Source organism: Poromitra crassiceps, assembly GCF_964638095.1.
Source record: "Poromitra crassiceps genome assembly, chromosome: 13".
NCBI classification, from domain to species: domain Eukaryota; kingdom Metazoa; phylum Chordata; class Actinopteri; order Beryciformes; family Melamphaidae; genus Poromitra; species Poromitra crassiceps.
In genome coordinates, this window is record NC_139644.1 from 2,423,250 (window position 1) to 2,440,896 (window position 17,647).

The 17,647-nt window shown below is 47.7% G+C and overlaps 1 protein-coding gene across 1 annotated transcript in view; it reads left to right on the forward strand.

Moving 5' to 3' along the window:
- The window catches only part of LOC310787869 (protein TANC2-like), a gene marked incomplete at both ends in the record, with an annotated part of 70,480 nt that extends 53,150 nt beyond the window's left edge, over positions 1-17,330 (forward strand). The window contains 5 exons of the mRNA XM_083649329.1: positions 494-585; positions 3,568-3,702; positions 6,729-6,829; positions 14,370-14,853; positions 16,329-17,330. Of these exons, the coding sequence (XP_083505455.1) occupies positions 494-585; positions 3,568-3,702; positions 6,729-6,829; positions 14,370-14,853; positions 16,329-17,330 (1,814 nt within the window). The remainder of the gene's footprint in view (positions 1-493; positions 586-3,567; positions 3,703-6,728; positions 6,830-14,369; positions 14,854-16,328) is intronic.
- Between the last annotated feature and the right edge of the window lie 317 nt (positions 17,331-17,647).

Genomic DNA, 17,647 nt, shown 5'->3' on the forward strand with positions numbered 1-17,647 from the left:
GTAAAGCTGTTCAATAGGTTTTATGACAGTGGCACCTGCAAACGACCAGTTTGTGAAGCAGTATTCAATGTGAGAGAAAATCATGCAGTGAAGATGTTTTAGCTGCATCAACTGTTAAGAAAGGCCGGATTTGTCTAAAATTAACTAAGTTAAAATTAATTGTGCTTTTCATTCATGGCATCATGTGATGCCAACTGGTCGTTTGCTGAACATCATGCATACAGTTTTTTTTGTATTTAGCAGCAGGCACGTGTTTTGCAGCCAGTGTTGGACCTTTTCCAATACATTTGTGAGTTTACAGGAAATCAGGTCGGTTGTTTTTCCCTGTACAAAAATGACAAAAATGGTAGGCCTCTGTAGACCTGTCACCCTGCAGGTAGGCCTCTGTAGGCTTGTGACCTCTGCTGGCATGCATTTCACAATTCATCTTGAATAATAATAATTATTGCGTGCGTGCGTGCGTGCGTGCGTGCGTGCGTGTGTGTATGTGTAGGGCCGGCGACCTGGGCCATGGCGACCTCTAAGCCAGACATTCTGATGGTTCTGCTCAGTAAACTGATCCAGGAGGGAGACAGACTGTACAAGGTACCCCCCCCCACACACACACACACACGCACACACACACACACACACACACACACACACACACACACACACACACACACACACACACACACACACACAACACACACACACACACACCCCACACACACACACACACACACACACACACACACACACACACACACACACACACACACACACACACACACACACACACCTTATGTTTCTGCATATTAACATTTCTACATGACATATCAACCCCTAGGCCTTCAGTAAAATAATGACAGTCTGCTTTGTGTCTCAGTGTGTTCAAAGTCTACATTTCAACTGTAAGTCACATTTAACGCTGCCGTCCGCCTAACCCACTTCCTGATAGGAGAGAAAAAAGGCTGGCTTTTTGAGGTTATAGTGTAATGGTGGAGTTTTGCCTGTGGAGGGCGATATCAACTTATTTTTGTCAAAGCACTTTGATTTAGTGTTGGGCAACGAAAAGTACAGAGTCCCTATTAACTAATAGATAACTAATAGATATTTACTAGCAAAAAAAGGTGTTTGGTAACTATACACCTAGATCCAGGTAGCGCACCACCCTCCTCCAGCCTTCCTCTACCCAACGTTAAAGCACCAAAGTATGGCTGCAGGACCCAGGACATTCCCTCCCCCTTTACCCACCTTTGAAGCAGTAAAGGTGGCTTTGAGGACCCAGGGGACACCCCCAGCCTGGAGCTCCATCATAGAACCGAGGTCCATGTGTTGATAAAGGTGAAAGGCCTCTACTCAAATTTGAGGCCCCAAAATCCCCTGCCTCCCTGCAGGACCCCCACCTCCATGCAGGACCCCCACCTCCCTGCAGGACCCCCACCTCCATGCAGGACCCCCACCTCCATGCAGGACCCCCACCTCCCTGCAGGACCCCCACCTCCATGCAGGACCCCCACCTCCATGCAGGACCCCCACCTCCATGCAGGACCTCCGCCTCCCTGCAGGACCCCCACCTCCCTGCAGGACCCCCACCTCCATGCAGGACCCCCACCTCCCTGCAGGACCCCCACCTCCCTGCAGGCCCCCCACCTCCATGCAGGACCCCCACCTCCATGCAGGTCCCCCACCTCCCTGCAGGACCCCCACCTCCATGCAGGACCCCCACCTCCATGCAGGACCCCCGCCTCCCTGCAGGACCCCCACCTCCATGCAGGACCCCCACCTCCATGCAGGACCCCCGCCTCCCTGCAGGACCCCCACCTCCATGCAGTACCCCCACCTCCATGCAGGACCCCCACCTCCATGCAGGACCCCCGCCTCCCTGCAGGACCTCCACCTCCATGCAGGACCCCCACCTCCATGCAGGACCCCCACCTCCATGCAGGACCCCCACCTCCTTGCAGGACCCCCGCCTCCATGCAGGACCCCCACCTCCATGCAGGACCCCCACCTCCCTGCAGGACCCCCGCCTCCCTGCAGGACCCCCACCTCCATGCAGGACCCCCGCCTCCCTGCAGGACCCCCACCTCCATGCAGGACCCCCGCCTCCCTGCAGGACCCCCACCTCCATGCAGGACCCCCACCTCCCTGCAGGACCCCCGCCTCCCTGCAGGACCCCCACCTCCATGCAGGACCCCCGCCTCCATGCAGGACCCCCCCCCCACCCTCTGCAGGACCCCTGCCTCCCTGCCTCCATCCTGGGCCAAACAACTTCCATGAGCTACCCACCCTCCAGGAAAGCGGGCATCAGCCGAGCCTGGGTACCCACACTTAAGCAACCGCTGGCATCCACGCAGCCAAAATCTCATATACTGTATATATTTACCGTTATTTAACCAGGCCGGTCCCATTGAGATACAAAGACCTCTTTGCATAAAAGAGATCAAGTTAGAACATTGTACCAGTGGGTGGAGCCTCTGTCAAACTCAATGGACTTGCATCGATTTTTCAATGCGTGTTTTGGAACGAATGCGGCTCACAAGTCTTCACAAAATGTCGTCCTACTTATGGGTAATGCGCACACACACAATTACACACATACAAACACACACGCGCGCATGCACATCGCCCACACACACACACACACACACACACACACACACACACACACACACACACACACACATATCCTTTAGCCAGAGGTGGAAAGTACTTATATTTAATGGGGGAAATGCAGAGGACATTTCACACTGCCTCTAAGCGTGTGTGTGTGTGTGTGTGTGTGTGTGTGTGTGTGTGTGTGTGTGTGTGTGTGTGTGTGTGTGTGTGTGCGTGCGTGCGTGCGTGCGTGCGTGCGTGCGTGCGTGTGTGTGTGTGTGTGTTTATAATGCATATGTGCATGCATTGCATTGTGACAAAATAAAGATGAGGTTCACTTTGTAATACAAGGATGTTTATAATGCTATAATTTTAATCTTACTTACCGTACTTCATTTAAATAATAGATATTCTTCTTAAAGGAACACTCTGCCCATTTTCAACCAGCTTTGTATCATTAGAACATCAGTAGTATATCAGAAAACTGTAAACTGTTTTGAAGTCTGTCATTTAATTTGACAGGTATTGAGTGTTAAAAGTGTGGACCAGTGACATCACTGGTCCACACTAACTCAAATTAATAACTCATTAACTCAAATCAACTCTCAATAACTGTCAAACTAGATGAATGATGAATAGTTTGACAGTTATTGAGAGTTGATTTGAGTTAATGAGTTATTCATTTGAGTTAGTGTGGACCAGTGATGTCACTGGTCCACACTTAAACACTCAATAACTGTCAAATTAAATGACAGACTTCAAAACCGTTTACAGTTTTCTGATATACTACTGATGTTGTAATGTTACAAAGCTGGTTGAAAATGGGCGGAGTGTTCCTTTAAGTACAGTAGTTTTAAATTTACACTGAGTAAATGAGTACATTTATATTTGTGTGTGTGTGTGTGGGTGTGTGTGTGTGTGTGTGTGTGTGTGTGTGTGTGTGTGTGTGTGTGTGTGTGTGTGTGTGTGTGTGTGTGTGTGCAGCAGGGCAGAGTGACAGAAGCCTCTGAGTTGTATCAGTCGGCTCTGCAGAAGTTTCCGGGCGACGAGCTGAAGACGTTCAGACCGCTCAGAGTTTGTGTGCTGCTCAACCTGTCACGCTGCCAACGCAGGACCAGCGTACGTCACACACATGCACACGCACGCACACACACACACACACACACACACACACACATACTGTAAATATATATATATATATATATATATATAGATATATCTATATATATATAATATATATATATATATAGTCCAAGTTCAAGTTCAAGTAGTTTATTGTCATATGTATAATACAATGTATAATACAATGAAATTCTTTATGCTTTGAGCACCCTCAGCCTTACATACACAAGGACATGGTCACAAAGACCGACAGAAAAAGGGTGTAGACCTACATAACTATGTAGGCTACACGTGATACAGACATGTCTGTACACAGTACGTGTAGACATAACACAAACCACGATACAATACAGTACAGTAATGGTGAACAACAAAGTGACAGTGCGTTGCAGTGTGTGTGAGTCAACTGTTCAGCAGCCTGACTGCCTGAGGGAAAAAGCTGTTACTGAGACGGGTGGTGTGTGATTTGATGCTCCGGTAGCGTTTTTTGGAAGGGAGGAGTGAGAACAGGGTATGAGCGGGGTGGCTGGTGTCTTTGATAATGTTTTTGGCTTTCATTTTACAGCGAGTGGTGAAGATGTTATGGAGGTTTGGTAGTTCTGTGCCGATGATTTTAGCTGCCGTCTTCACAGTCCTCTGCAGCAGTCTGCAGTCCTGGGCGGTCAGGTTGCCGTACCACACTGTGATACACCCTGTCAGAACACTTTCTATGGCGCAGCGATAGAAATTCACAAGGCCTTTGGTGCTCAAGCCAAATTTCTTAAGGCGCCTCAGAAAGTACAGTCGCTGCTGTGCCTTCTTGAGGATGCACTTGGTGTTGAGAGACCATGTGAGTGTGTTTGTGATGTGTGTGTGTGTGTGTGAGTGTGTTTGTGATGTGTGTGCCCAGGAATTTAAAGCTGTCGACTATGTCGACAGATGACCCGTTGATGGAAATGGGGGTGTGAGTGACTTTGGACTTTCTAAAGTCAACAATGATTTCTTTGGTCTTATTGGTGTTTAGAGAGAGGTTGTTGTTTTGGCACCATAGGGTTAGATCTTCTATTTCTCTCCTATAGGCCCTCTCATCACCGTCGGTTATTAATCCGATCACTGTGGTGTCGTCCGCAAATTTTATGATGATGTTATTTCCAAATCTGGCGACACAGTCGAAGGTAAACAGAATGTACAACAGAGGACTGAGGCAGCAGCCTTGGGGCGCGCCGGTTCTGGTGAAAATGATAGATGAACATCTATTACAAATGCGCACAGATTGTGGTCTGCCTGTCAGAAAGTCAAATAGCCAGTAACAGATGGCGCTGCCCAGACCAAGGCCCCTAAGTTTCAACAACAATTTTGATGGTACAATAGTGTTGAATGCGGAGCTATAGTCAATAAACTATAGCTCCGCTTTCTCCGCGGCTTTCTCCGCGGCTCTCCAACAGCTATATATATATATTATATATATATATTATATGTATATAATATATATAAATATATATATATATATAAATATATATATATATATATATATATATATATTATATGTATATATAGTATATTTAAGCAATATAGCATGAGAGCCAGTGTGTTGTGAAGAATATATCCCCCTGATCAGCTGTTATCCCACGAGGCCGCAGGCCGAGTGGGATAACAGCTGAGCAGGGGGATATATTCCACAACACACGCAGCTCGAGTGCTATATTGCTTTTATAAAACGGTTTCCAAGTATGATAATATAATAATAATAATAATACTATAAGTCCGACTCCGACTGGCATGTCATTCTGATAGAGTCAGTTGAAACACTACTGTAAGGCGGGACCGCAAGAACATGCGGGTGATTTGATTGGATCGTTCTGGAGACTGAAGTTGACATTGGCCAATCCTGGCGCTTGCTGAGTAGCTGAGAGCTTTCTGGAAAGCCGACAGGCAGCTCGAGCCGCAGCGCTGCATTCTCAGCGCTTGCTGAGAAGCTGAGTGCTTTCTGCAAAGCCGACACCAACTAACGTTACGGGGTTAAATGCAGGGTTAAATGCGGGGTTAACAGCCTTTCTTTTGCAAAGAAGACATTAGCCCGCATCTATTCTTGTACAAAACATCATTTTCTGCGAAGTATTAGTAAAGTTATAAGCGAAGATCGATTCACAAGGATCTGACAGCTGCCTCCGCCATTTATTTTTTCTACGTTGTCATTTGAGGTAAGCCTTATTATTACTGTGCGTCAGCGCTGATTGCCCTTCTCCAAGGCGCACCCGCGCAATCCAGGCTTCATAAGGTGCTTGGATACGCGGGGGCGCGCGTAGCACACGAGGAGGAGGCTGCCGCTGTGTTTGCGTGCCCCCTCAAATCCCTTTGTTTGGTTTTGAATGTTCATGCGTTCTTGTAAACAAACGTGTTAATCGTCGGTCAAACCAACATCATTCTGTAGCTGTAGCTCATTCTGTATCTGTCCTGTCTGCCTGTCATGTAACCCCCTGCCTGAAAAAACATTATAATGCAACCACTGATGTTACACCTGGACTCTGCCTGGGTTTATTTGGAGTGGCATGCATGCAATGCACCAGTAAGAAGAAATTGTTTTTAATATACAGTATTTGATTGATGTCTTTATTTCAGACTCATAGTCCATAGAAATGTACAAAAATTACAATACCATACAGTAGTACAATAAGTACAAGTATAACATAGATAAGAAAATAAAAAATATCAGATTTTCATAGCTTCACAGATGAGGCTGTATTAAGTTTCAGCTTCACAGATAAGGCTGTATTATAACATATTTACATGTACGCTTTCAAGCCATCCATATATATATACAGTATATACATATATATATATATATAGATATAGATAGATAGTTAAAGATATAGCTATATACACACACACACACACACACACACACACACACACAAATTGGATAAACAGTCCAGTTTCAAAGAATTTGAATTTTCTGTGAATGATTTGATGGTTGAGCGTATTTGATCTGAAACTCTTCGCTGTCCATCCTGACATCCCATCATGCATTGTGTTGTTGCTTGCAGGACTTTGGCCTTGCTGAGGATTTTGCCACGCAGGCGCTCGAGCTGAACGCCAAATCCTACGAGGCCCTTTACGCCCGTGCCCGCGCCAAACGCAGCAACAGGTAACCATGGCAACACAGCAAGCGATGGGAAAACAGGATCCTACATAGGATCAACGTCACTATTTATGTTGTCTAATAAACACTTTTCAAGCATTTAAAGGATAAGTTCACCCAAAAATTCAGTCATGTACTCACCCCCATGCCGATGGAAGGACGGGTGAAGTTTTTTGGTGGAGTTGAACAGCAAAACACTGTTGCAAAATTCTCTAAAACATTTGAAGTGGAAGGTGACGACATAATGGCTCCATACCGCTCTTCTGGCGTAATCCAAGTCTCCATAAGCCCTGAGATGCCAAGTTGACTTGAAAAGACGTCATTTACAGGCTGGTTTTAGCTGAAATCTTCACTGTAGGGTGGACCGGACTTGGATTATGCCAGGTGAGCAGTATGGAGGCATTTCATGTGTTTTTTCGTTCTTTTTTTTACGCTTGAAAGTTGCTCACCATACACTTTAATTGTTTAGAATTCTGTCTGTTTCCCGGGACGAATGAACAAACGCATGTTTGGTGCAGTAAAGAAACATGCCTGGCCTTCCATTGGCATGGGGGTGAGTAGGTAATGGGGGTGAGTAGGTAATGGAGGTGAGTAGGTAATGGAGGTGAGTAGGTAATGGAGGTGAGTAGGTAATGGGAGGTGAGTAGGTAATGGAGGTGAGTAGGTAATGGGGGTGAGTAGGTAATGGAGGTGAGTAGGTAATGGAGGTGAGTAGGTAATGGAGGTGAGTAGGTAATGGAGGTGAGTAGGTAATGGAGGTGAGTAGGTAATGGGAGGTGAGTAGGTAATGGAGGTGAGTAGGTAATGGGGGTGAGTAGGTAATGGAGGTGAGTAGGTAATGGAGGTGAGTAGGTAATGGAGGTGAGTAGGTAATGGGAGGTGAGTAGGTAATGGGAGGTGAGTAGGTAATGGGAGGTGAGTAGGTAATGGAGGTGAGTAGGTAATGGGAGGTGAGTAGGTAATGGAGGTGAGTAGGTAATGGAGGTGAGTAGGTAATGGAGGTGAGTAGGTAATGGAGGTGAGTAGGTAATGGAGGTGAGTAGGTAATGGAGGTGAGTAGGTAATGGGAGGTGAGTAGGTAATGGGAGGTGAGTAGGTAATGGGAGGTGAGTAGGTAATGGAGGTGAGTAGGTAATGGAGGTGAGTAGGTAATGGAGGTGAGTAGGTAATGGAGGTGAGTAGGTAATGGAGGTGAGTAGGTAATGGAGGTGAGTAGGTAATGGGAGGTGAGTAGGTAATGGAGGTGAGTAGGTAATGGAGGTGAGTAGGTAATGGAGGTGAGTAGGTAATGGGAGGTGAGTAGGTAATGGGGGTGAGTAGGTAATGGAGGTGAGTAGGTAATGGGAGGTGAGTAGGTAATGGAGGTGAGTAGGTAATGGGAGGTGAGTAGGTAATGGGAGGTGAGTAGGTAATGGGAGGTGAGTAGGTAATGGAGGTGAGTAGGTAATGGGGGTGAGTAGGTAATGGGAGGTGAGTAGGTAATGGGAGGTGAGTAGGTAATGGAGGTGAGTAGGTAATGGAGGTGAGTAGGTAATGGGGGTGAGTAGGTAATGGAGGTGAGTAGGTAATGGGAGGTGAGTAGGTAATGGGGGTGAGTAGGTAATGGAGGTGAGTAGGTAATGGAGGTGAGTAGGTAATGGGAGGTGAGTAGGTAATGGGAGGTGAGTAGGTAATGGAGGTGAGTAGGTAATGGAGGTGAGTAGGTAATGGGGGTGAGTAGGTAATGGAGGTGAGTAGGTAATGGAGGTGAGTAGGTAATGGGGGTGAGTAGGTAATGGAGGTGAGTAGGTAATGGGAGGTGAGTAGGTAATGGAGGTGAGTAGGTAATGGGAGGTGAGTAGGTAATGGGGGTGAGTAGGTAATGGGAGGTGAGTAGGTAATGGAGGTGAGTAGGTAATGGAGGTGAGTAGGTAATGGGGGTGAGTAGGTAATGGGGGTGAGTAGGTAATGGGGGTGAGTAGGTAATGGAGGTGAGTAGGTAATGGGGGTGAGTAGGTAATGGAGGTGAGTAGGTAATGGAGGTGAGTAGGTAATGGGGGTGAGTAGGTAATGGAGGTGAGTAGGTAATGGAGGTGAGTAGGTAATGGGGGTGAGTAGGTAATGGGGGTGAGTAGGTAATGGAGGTGAGTAGGTAATGGGGGTGAGTAGGTAATGGGGGTGAGTAGGTAATGGAGGTGAGTAGGTAATGGAGGTGAATAGGTAATGGGGGTGAGTAGGTAATGGAGGTGAGTAGGTAATGGGGGTGAGTAGGTAATGGAGGTGAGTAGGTAATGGAGGTGAGTAGGTAATGGAGGTGAGTAGGTAATGGAGGTGAGTAGGTAATGGGGGTGAGTAGGTAATGGAGGTGAGTAGGTAATGGAGGTGAGTAGGTAATGGAGGTGAGTAGGTAATGGGGGTGAGTAGGTAATGGGGGTGAGTAGGTAATGGAGGTGAGTAGGTAATGGAGGTGAATAGGTAATGGGGGTGAGTAGGTAATGGGAGGTGGGTTATGATCCGGGCAAGGTCATGGGCAGGTTGTAAAGTCCTCGAACCACCTGGAAAGTGAATGCTTAAAGCTTCGAAGAAATTGACGCTGCCTCTCTAAGAGATCCCAGTGAAGTGGTGATCAGGCACAGCTGGCAGCAGGGCATGGAGGGAGCAGAGGAGAGATACACAGAATAGAAGCAGAGAGGTTAACTGAGAAAATGATCCCGGGCAACGCCGGATACATTGCCAGTCAATATAATATGTAATAATACAAATTAAAAATTATTATTATTATTATTATTAATAAAATGAATTATTATGTTAGAGATTAAGGAAATAAATAGCTCCTGTGACTTGCTGAGCCAACCTGAGATCCGACTCTCACCTCTTCTTTCATCTCTATGCTGGTGACCAAGAGGATTTGCTACCATTTGTAGGGGCCATGAACAAGCACCGGCCCAGGAAACTAGCCTACATCACGCTAGCTCCCACGGACATCGGTGCCAACGCTAGTCAGCCCACACTAGCTCCGTCCATGCTAGCCGGCCCGATGCTAGCCCTCCTGGACACCAACTGCGGCCTCTACATCTTCCCTGTGAGTTGCTACTGCCTGTAGTAACTACGAGCACACAAGATACTGGACACTGTGCTACTGCTAGCCGCCATGAAGCTAGCTCTCGACAACAAAATCCCAGCTGCGCCAGCCACCATGATGCTAACCACAAGGTTATTTTCCAGCAGCCCGGCCCTGGTCACCGAGCTAGCCATCAAGATGCTCATAGCAGCTGCCTCATCTTTTCATCTCACAAACCCCGGAGCCAACCGGGACCTGCGGCCGCTGTTCGATTTCCACATGCTCATCACACCTGCTCAGCTGTGTTGGATCACAGCTGAGCAGGTGTGATGCAACGGGGTCATGCCTATGTTCCCCGGGTTCTATGTTCCCCGCTCCTGCTAAAAAAGGTTCTATGTTCCCCGGGTTCTATGTTCCCCGCTCCTGCTAAAAAAGGTTCTATGTTCCCCGGGTCCTATGTTCCTCGCTCCCGAAAAAGGGTCCTATGTTCCCTGCTCCCGAAAAAGGGTCCTATGTTCCTCGCTCCCGAAAAAGGGTCCTATGTTCCCCGTTCGTATGCGTAAAGTCGGCGAGTGCAAACCGCAATATCTCGAGGTTGTGAGACTTCATTGACAGACTGCATGAGGGAAAGCTCCAGTCTATAGGCTCAGATATATGCACACATTCAGCAGCAGGAGCAGCAACATGCTATCCATAATATTACATTTTTCAGAGAGAGAGAGAGAGAGAGAGAGAGAGAGAGAGAGATCAATATTTGCAACATTCACGCAGCACAAATCGCTTCTGCCTATATAACCCACAGACATGCACAAGTTCTGTAAAGCCATTCAAATAAATTGTTTAATTTCGCTTGATATGTAGCCTAGCCCCAGGCTATTATATTTTGGTATTCAATGTAGTCTAAGTAAGAACTGGTGAGAAACTGCCACCTATTAGCTGTCGGTGGAGGTGATTTGTCCGCTAAAGAAAGCCATTAAAGCAGGCCTATTTGTTTTCATTGCCTATAAGTCCACATGCTCTATTAATGAAATAAAAAATATATAATATAAAAAAACATTGGGAAATACATCATCCGACAGTAAAAAAATAAATTATAAGTTGGTGAGGAGCGCAACTGAAGCAACATGCTAACCATAATACATTTTTCAGAGAGAGAGAGAGAGAGAGAGAGAGATCAATATTTGCAACATTGACGCAGCACAAATCGCCTCTGCCTATATAACCCACAGACATGTACAAGTTCTGTAAAGCCATTCAAATAAATTGTTTAATTTCGCTTTCCTCTGCACCTGTCGGATGCAACTTGGATGTGACTTGGACATTAACTGTAAATTCTAACTTCATAAAATGAACGGAACGGATACCCTAATATGACAACGAACATACTGTATATAGGCAACGAAAACAAATAGGCTTGCTTTAATGGCTTTATTTAGCGGAGAAATCACCTCCACCGACAGCTAATAGGTGGGGGCCAGCAGTTTCTCACCAGTTCTTACTTAGAGTCTACTTTCCCTTGGGCTAGGCTACATATCAAGCGAAATTAAACAATTTATTTGAATGGCTTTACAGAACTTGTGCATGTCTGTGGGTTGATGTGTGCTGCGTGAATGTTGCAAATATTGATCTCTCTCTCTCTCTCTCTTTCTCTCTCTCTCTCTCTCTCTCTCTCTCTCTCTCCTCTCTCTCTCTCTCTCTCTCTCTCTCTCTCTCTCTCTCTCTGAAAAATGTAATATTATGGATAGCATATTGCTGCTGCTGCCGCCGCGCAGTCACCAACTTACAATTTATTTTTACTGTCGGACTCAAATGTGTGCATATATCTGAGCCTATCCACCTTATTTTTGGCGGCCATTTTGCCTTACGTTAAGTATGGGTTCTATTTCCGGTGTAACCAATTTAGATAACCCCCCAGCCCCTGACAAAAAAAACGTCTATGAGGATTTTACCCTTTTACAGCAGAGCCATTCTGCTCTACAGCCGTGTCGTTCGGGTGCTGGGATAACGTAATGCATTGTGGGTAGTCGGCTACTAACTGTGGCTAATGCTAGCGGCTAGCTAGCTATGTTACATGGCAGTAAAACGCCACCAAATTGATTTAACTTTTAACCATTTCGAGTAACACACATTTCGAGTTTATACATACGGACCTCCAGCGTTGGTTAGTTGTTTATAACGTGACTATATTTATAACTTTTATAACGGACTCCAGCTTCCGGTTTATAATTCGGGTCTGCAGCCAGAGTATAACAAAGGAAATGGCAAGCGGCAACAATGAGTCACGTTAAACCGGACCTTGTACCCACGCTTCTTTTTTACAGTGGGGCATTCAAAAATAAGGTGGATAGACTCAAGCTTTCCCTCATGCAGTCTGTCAATGAAGTCTCACAACCTCGAGATATTGCGGTTTGCACTCGCCGACTTTACTCTGACCCTTTTTCGGGAGCGGGGAACATAGAACCCGGGGAACATAGAACCCTTTTTAGCAGAAGCAGGGAACATAGAACCCTTTTTCGGGAGCGGGGAACATAGAACCCGGGGAACATAGAACCCTTTTTAGCAGAAGCAGGGAACATAGGACCCTTTTTCGGGAGCGGGGAACATAATAATGATAAATAATAATAAATCAAATTTATATAGCGCCTTTCTAGAAACCCAAGGTCGCTTTACAAGTCAGGAATGGGGGGTAGGGAAAAGGGGCAGTAGGGAGGGGGGGGAGGACCCGTAGGTAGAGGGAAAAATAAACCTATCTAACTAATGGGGAAAAGCCTGGCTGAAAAGATGCGTCTTGAGAGCTGTTTTGAAAATGGCCAGTGTTGGAGCGTTGTGGATCTCGGGGGGGGGGAGAGTTCCAGAGGGTTGGAGACGCCACACTAAAGGCTCTGTCGCCGAAGGTCCGCAACCTGGTGCGGGGGATGGAGAGGAGACCCACATCAGCAGATCTTAGGGCCCGGGATGGAGTGTGCTGGTGGAGGAGATCAGACAAATATTGGGGGGCGAGGGCATGGAGGGACTTGTATGTGAGGAGGAGGAGTTTGAAGGACATGCGGAACTTGACTGGGAGCCAGTGGAGGCGGATGAGGGTGGGGGTGATGTGCTGCCAGGGCTTGGTGTGGGTGAGAACCCTAGCAGCCGAGTTCTGCACATACTGAAGCCTGTTCAGGACCTAGAACCCGGGGAACATAGAACCCTTTTTAGCAGAAGCGGGGAACATAGAACCCGGGGAACATAGAACCCGGGGAACATAGGTACGCTCCCAATGCAACACAGCTGAGCAGGTGTGATGCAGCTTGACTCTTCACTCACTTCACTCTTCGCCCGTTTTCCTTCATGCCGCCAGCCGAGGGGACATTACATTACATTACATTACGTCATTTGGCAGACGCTTTTATCCAAAGCGACTTACAATAACACATTTTTGTCAGCAATAGAACAATCAACTATGGAGCACAGTCTATGACAACTACAACTTCTGAAGGAACAGTGGTACAAGTTTAGGTTAGTGGTACATGGTTGGTTAGTTTTTTTTTTTTTTTTTTTTTTTTTGTTAATAAGGAAAGAGAGAGAACGAAGTTAGATCAAGAAGGGCCCAGATGGAGCCTGAAAAGGTGTGTCTTTAGTCTTTTCCGAAAGATCGGCAGTGATTCAGCAGTCCTGACCGAAGGTGGAAGCTCGTTCCACCATTGAGGTGCCAGGGACGAGAAGAGTCGAGATCGGGATGAGCGACTTTTGAGCCCCCGTAGCGAAGGAGGGGCGAGGCGACCTGCACTGGTGGAGGAGCGAAGGGAGCGCACAGGGACACTGTGCGCTCTCACTCTTGGGAGCCATGACGCCATGCGGCCTGACGCCATGCCATGCCACACCACACGCCATGCCATGCCATGCCACACCACACGCCATGCCACGCCATGCCACACCACACGCCATGCCACACCATGCCACACCACACGCCATGCCACGCCATGCCACACCACACGCCATGCCACACCATGCCACACCACACGCCATGCCACGCCATGCCACACCACACGCCATGCCACACCATGCCACACCACACGCCATGCCACGCCATGCCACACCACACGCCATGCCACGCCATGCCACACCACACGCCATGCGGTGCAATTCTCAGCTCTGATTGACCGCCTGCATGTCTGGAACAGACTTCTCCCTGTCCTGTCTGTGCTGCACGCCTCACGCCCCAGGGACTCTTGCTTTGTCTCAATTTTTCATGCTTGTTTTTATATACAATTGTTTTATGCACTTGCGCTTTCTGGAGGGGCCTGTGTGGTGCACAAATTGACCACTAGGGGAACTCTAGTGGAAACGGACAAAAACCCACACAAGTGCAGGTGTGGAGTCACTTGACTCTCATGAGATGGACCAACCTGAGATCCGGCTCTCTCACCTTTCCTCTTATCTCTACAATAATATCATTAACTTATATCTCAACCATATCTGCTTCTCTCCCTCTGTCTCTCTGTTTCCCTCCCTCTCTCTGTGCAGGCAGTTCCATGCAGCCCTGGAGGACCTGATTGAGGCCAGCCGCCTCTGCCCATCCAACCAGGAGATCCAGCGCCTGCTGACCCGGGTGGAGGAAGAGTGTCGGCAGGTCGCTCGGCAACAAGTCCCACCGCATCCTTCACCTCATCTCTATTATCGACCACATCAAGCCACACCCACCGACCACCAAGCCACTCCCACCGACCATCAAGCCCCACCCACCGAGGAGGCGGGGGGCGGAGACTCAGGACTTCAGCAGGTACAGGAAAGGGAAGAAGAGGAGGAGGAAGAGGAGTACCAGAGCCACCAGTCAGACCAGTACCACCAGAGCCCAGAGATGCAGCAGCAGCAGCAGCATCTGTCCGCTCAGAGGTCCTTCCAGAAGCAGAACCTTGTCCAGGGCCCATGGCACCAACCTGCCAAAGTCCAGATCGTTAGGACCAGCCAGCCCAGCTCCTCAGCCCACTCCAGTGCGGTTCTGGGCAAGGTTACTATAGTTTTGCATTTGTCATTAGTTTTTATATTTCTTTGACTTTTGTTTTCAATTACAGTTTAGTTTTTAATTTGTTTTTAAAGTGGGTTTGCTCATTAGGGGTCCAAGCAGCGAGCTGCTGCTGGAGCCCTATTGTTTTTGTTCTCATTGCTTCTTCTTTCTTATTTTTCTCTGCTAAAAATGTTCCTGCAGCAAAAAAAAGATCAGAAACTCACCAAAATTGGAAGCTGGGTTGCAAATTCCACCACTAAGTCACATACAATCTGGGGACCCAACGGTTTAAAAAAATATGACTTTTGAATGCCTGAATAACCGGAACACAAGGGGCTCTGCCAGAGATCGGCAGCGGAAGAAAATCGCTTTCCGTTCCCTGCAAGTTCTGCCATTGGCTCCGACCGACCGGCTCTGACCATTTATGGATTTCCTTTCCGCTCCCTGTCGATCTCAAATGCCTCCGTTGCTGTGAAACAACAACGCTAGCTCGTTGCTACAGACTGAAAATGGCAAGTTTTAATACACACCGGTTTACTCTCGTCACGTCCATTTTGATTGGGTAAAGCGCAGCATGTGAGCCTGCCCCCTATGAGTGCTGTTATTCGGCTTTTCATGGAGCGCCGACAGATTTTTGATGCAAGTCGAAAGTCTGTCTCGAGAGATTAAGGCACATAAAACAACACTCATTGAGTTTTTGCAATTATCTCAAAAACGGTTTGGCTTAGAGTCAAAATTATTTCATCATTTTAATCTCAATTTATCTGCATCTTTGCTCCAATGGTCTTCTGCTTTAACAATGTCAACTTTTGAAGGGGCGTCCAGGTAGTGTAGCGGTAGATACCCTGCCTACCAACACGAGGGTCCCCCGTGTTGGCCACAACAGACTCATCCGTCTGCCTCGAATTGGAGCCGTCTGCCGGCGCCAGCGAGCCCTACATGCTAGGACGTCAGTCAGCACGTTGGTTGCAGTAAACCTCCGACACACTAGGTGGCTTCGGGTGCACTAGGCGGGTCGTGGCGCACTACTATGACGTAATCTCGCTGTTTACCCAGAACTTGCAATCATGGCAATCATGGCAATCATGTCAAATGTTGCTCTGACCATGATTATTGCTGCTTTCGGCTATATTTTAGTTTGGTTTTAATTTTTAATTTTTTTAATGCTTAGTTTGTTTAGTTTTAATCTTTTCTGTAATATGGGATGTTCGTCGGAGCAAGATTCAAAAAGGTCAGAAAAAGATTAACGGGAATACACCCAAAACACTACTGTAGGCTTATGTATGAAATACATAATAATACATAGCATTTTCTCTATAATTTTAGTTTTAAACACAGTTTCAGTTAGTTATATATTTTTTTGTAAATGCCTCATTTTAATTTTTATTTCATTTAACGAAAATGTTTTTTTCACACCTAGTTTTCCTTTTTCGTAAACAATAATAACCTTGGTTCTGGGAACTTGTGTCTACTCACAGATCGCCCACCCACCCCCTGACCCAGCCCAGCTGGTTGAGGGCGTGTACCCGAGGCCCCTGGACGTGCCACCCAGCCTACCACTCCAGGCTGCCCTGATGAGTCCCGGAACTACGTACCCACAGGAAGATTTGGATGAGAGTACACTCTCATCAGCCTATGGGAGAGGAGAGGGCGGGGAGAGGGCAGGGCAAAATCCATATGGCCACGCCCCTCAGATTGACCACAGCCGATCGACTGCAGCCTGCTACCCTGTGGAGGTTACCGAGGGGATGCTGGGGTCACGTGATAACCCTCCTTCATCACACGATCATCATCATCACCACCACCTCCAGGGGGGACTGCGACGCCCGCGTCTTTCCCCCAGCAGCAGGAGCCTTACCGGGGGGCAGCCGGCTAATCCAGGCCCAAGCTTCAGGACCTCGGCCTCCACCCAGCACGTGGATTTACCTTTGGATCTGGCCTATGAGGCAGGGGTTACTGGTTACCATGACGACCTATTTCCAGCCTCCTCTCTCCAATCAGACATGCACATGCTGGGGGGCGGGACTTACCCTGGGGAAGCGCTCCGTTCAGCTAGGAACACGCCTTTTATGGGAGTGATTGACAAGACAGCCAGGGTGAATCAGCAGCAAGCTCCTCCCACTTCTTCTCCCTGCCCTGCCCCCTCCCGCCCCTGGGCTGTGTCCTCATTGGACACGGTCGTCACCTCGCCTAGCAAAAAACCCTCCAATCACAGGGGCTGCAACCAACCACAGCCCTGCTCCATCACCTGCTACAACCGCACCACCAACGGCCACCTCCCCCCCGACCACCAGCTCCAGCACCATCAGGTGTTGCCGGGCAACGGTTCGGGGCGGGCCGTCTTGCTGGACGTGAAGCTAGCCCGAACGCTGCCACCAACCCACGCCTTCTCAGACAGACAGACAGGCTACTCAGACAGACAGACAGGCCCCACCTCTCCCATCAAACCAAAGAGACCCTTTGTGGAGTCCAACGTATAGACGGGTTTCTTGTACACAAACATTAGTGGGTGTGCGCGCGCATCACAGTGACAGAGGATGACGAGAAACGCATCGAGCTGATCGCCCATTGGTTCAACACAGGTGCATCACAAACCCACAGTGAAGTGTAGAAACTTCAATTTTATATCTATTCCAAGCTGTCACTCTACATTTTACATAAATACCACCTGTAATGCCTACATTAACAATAAAATAAGTAATCTGAAGGGCTGGGTCATTTGAGCAGTGAGTGTGGGTGGCGCTAATGCATGTTTTAATTTGTTTACAAACCGCTGTTAAACAAAACTGTAGAAGAA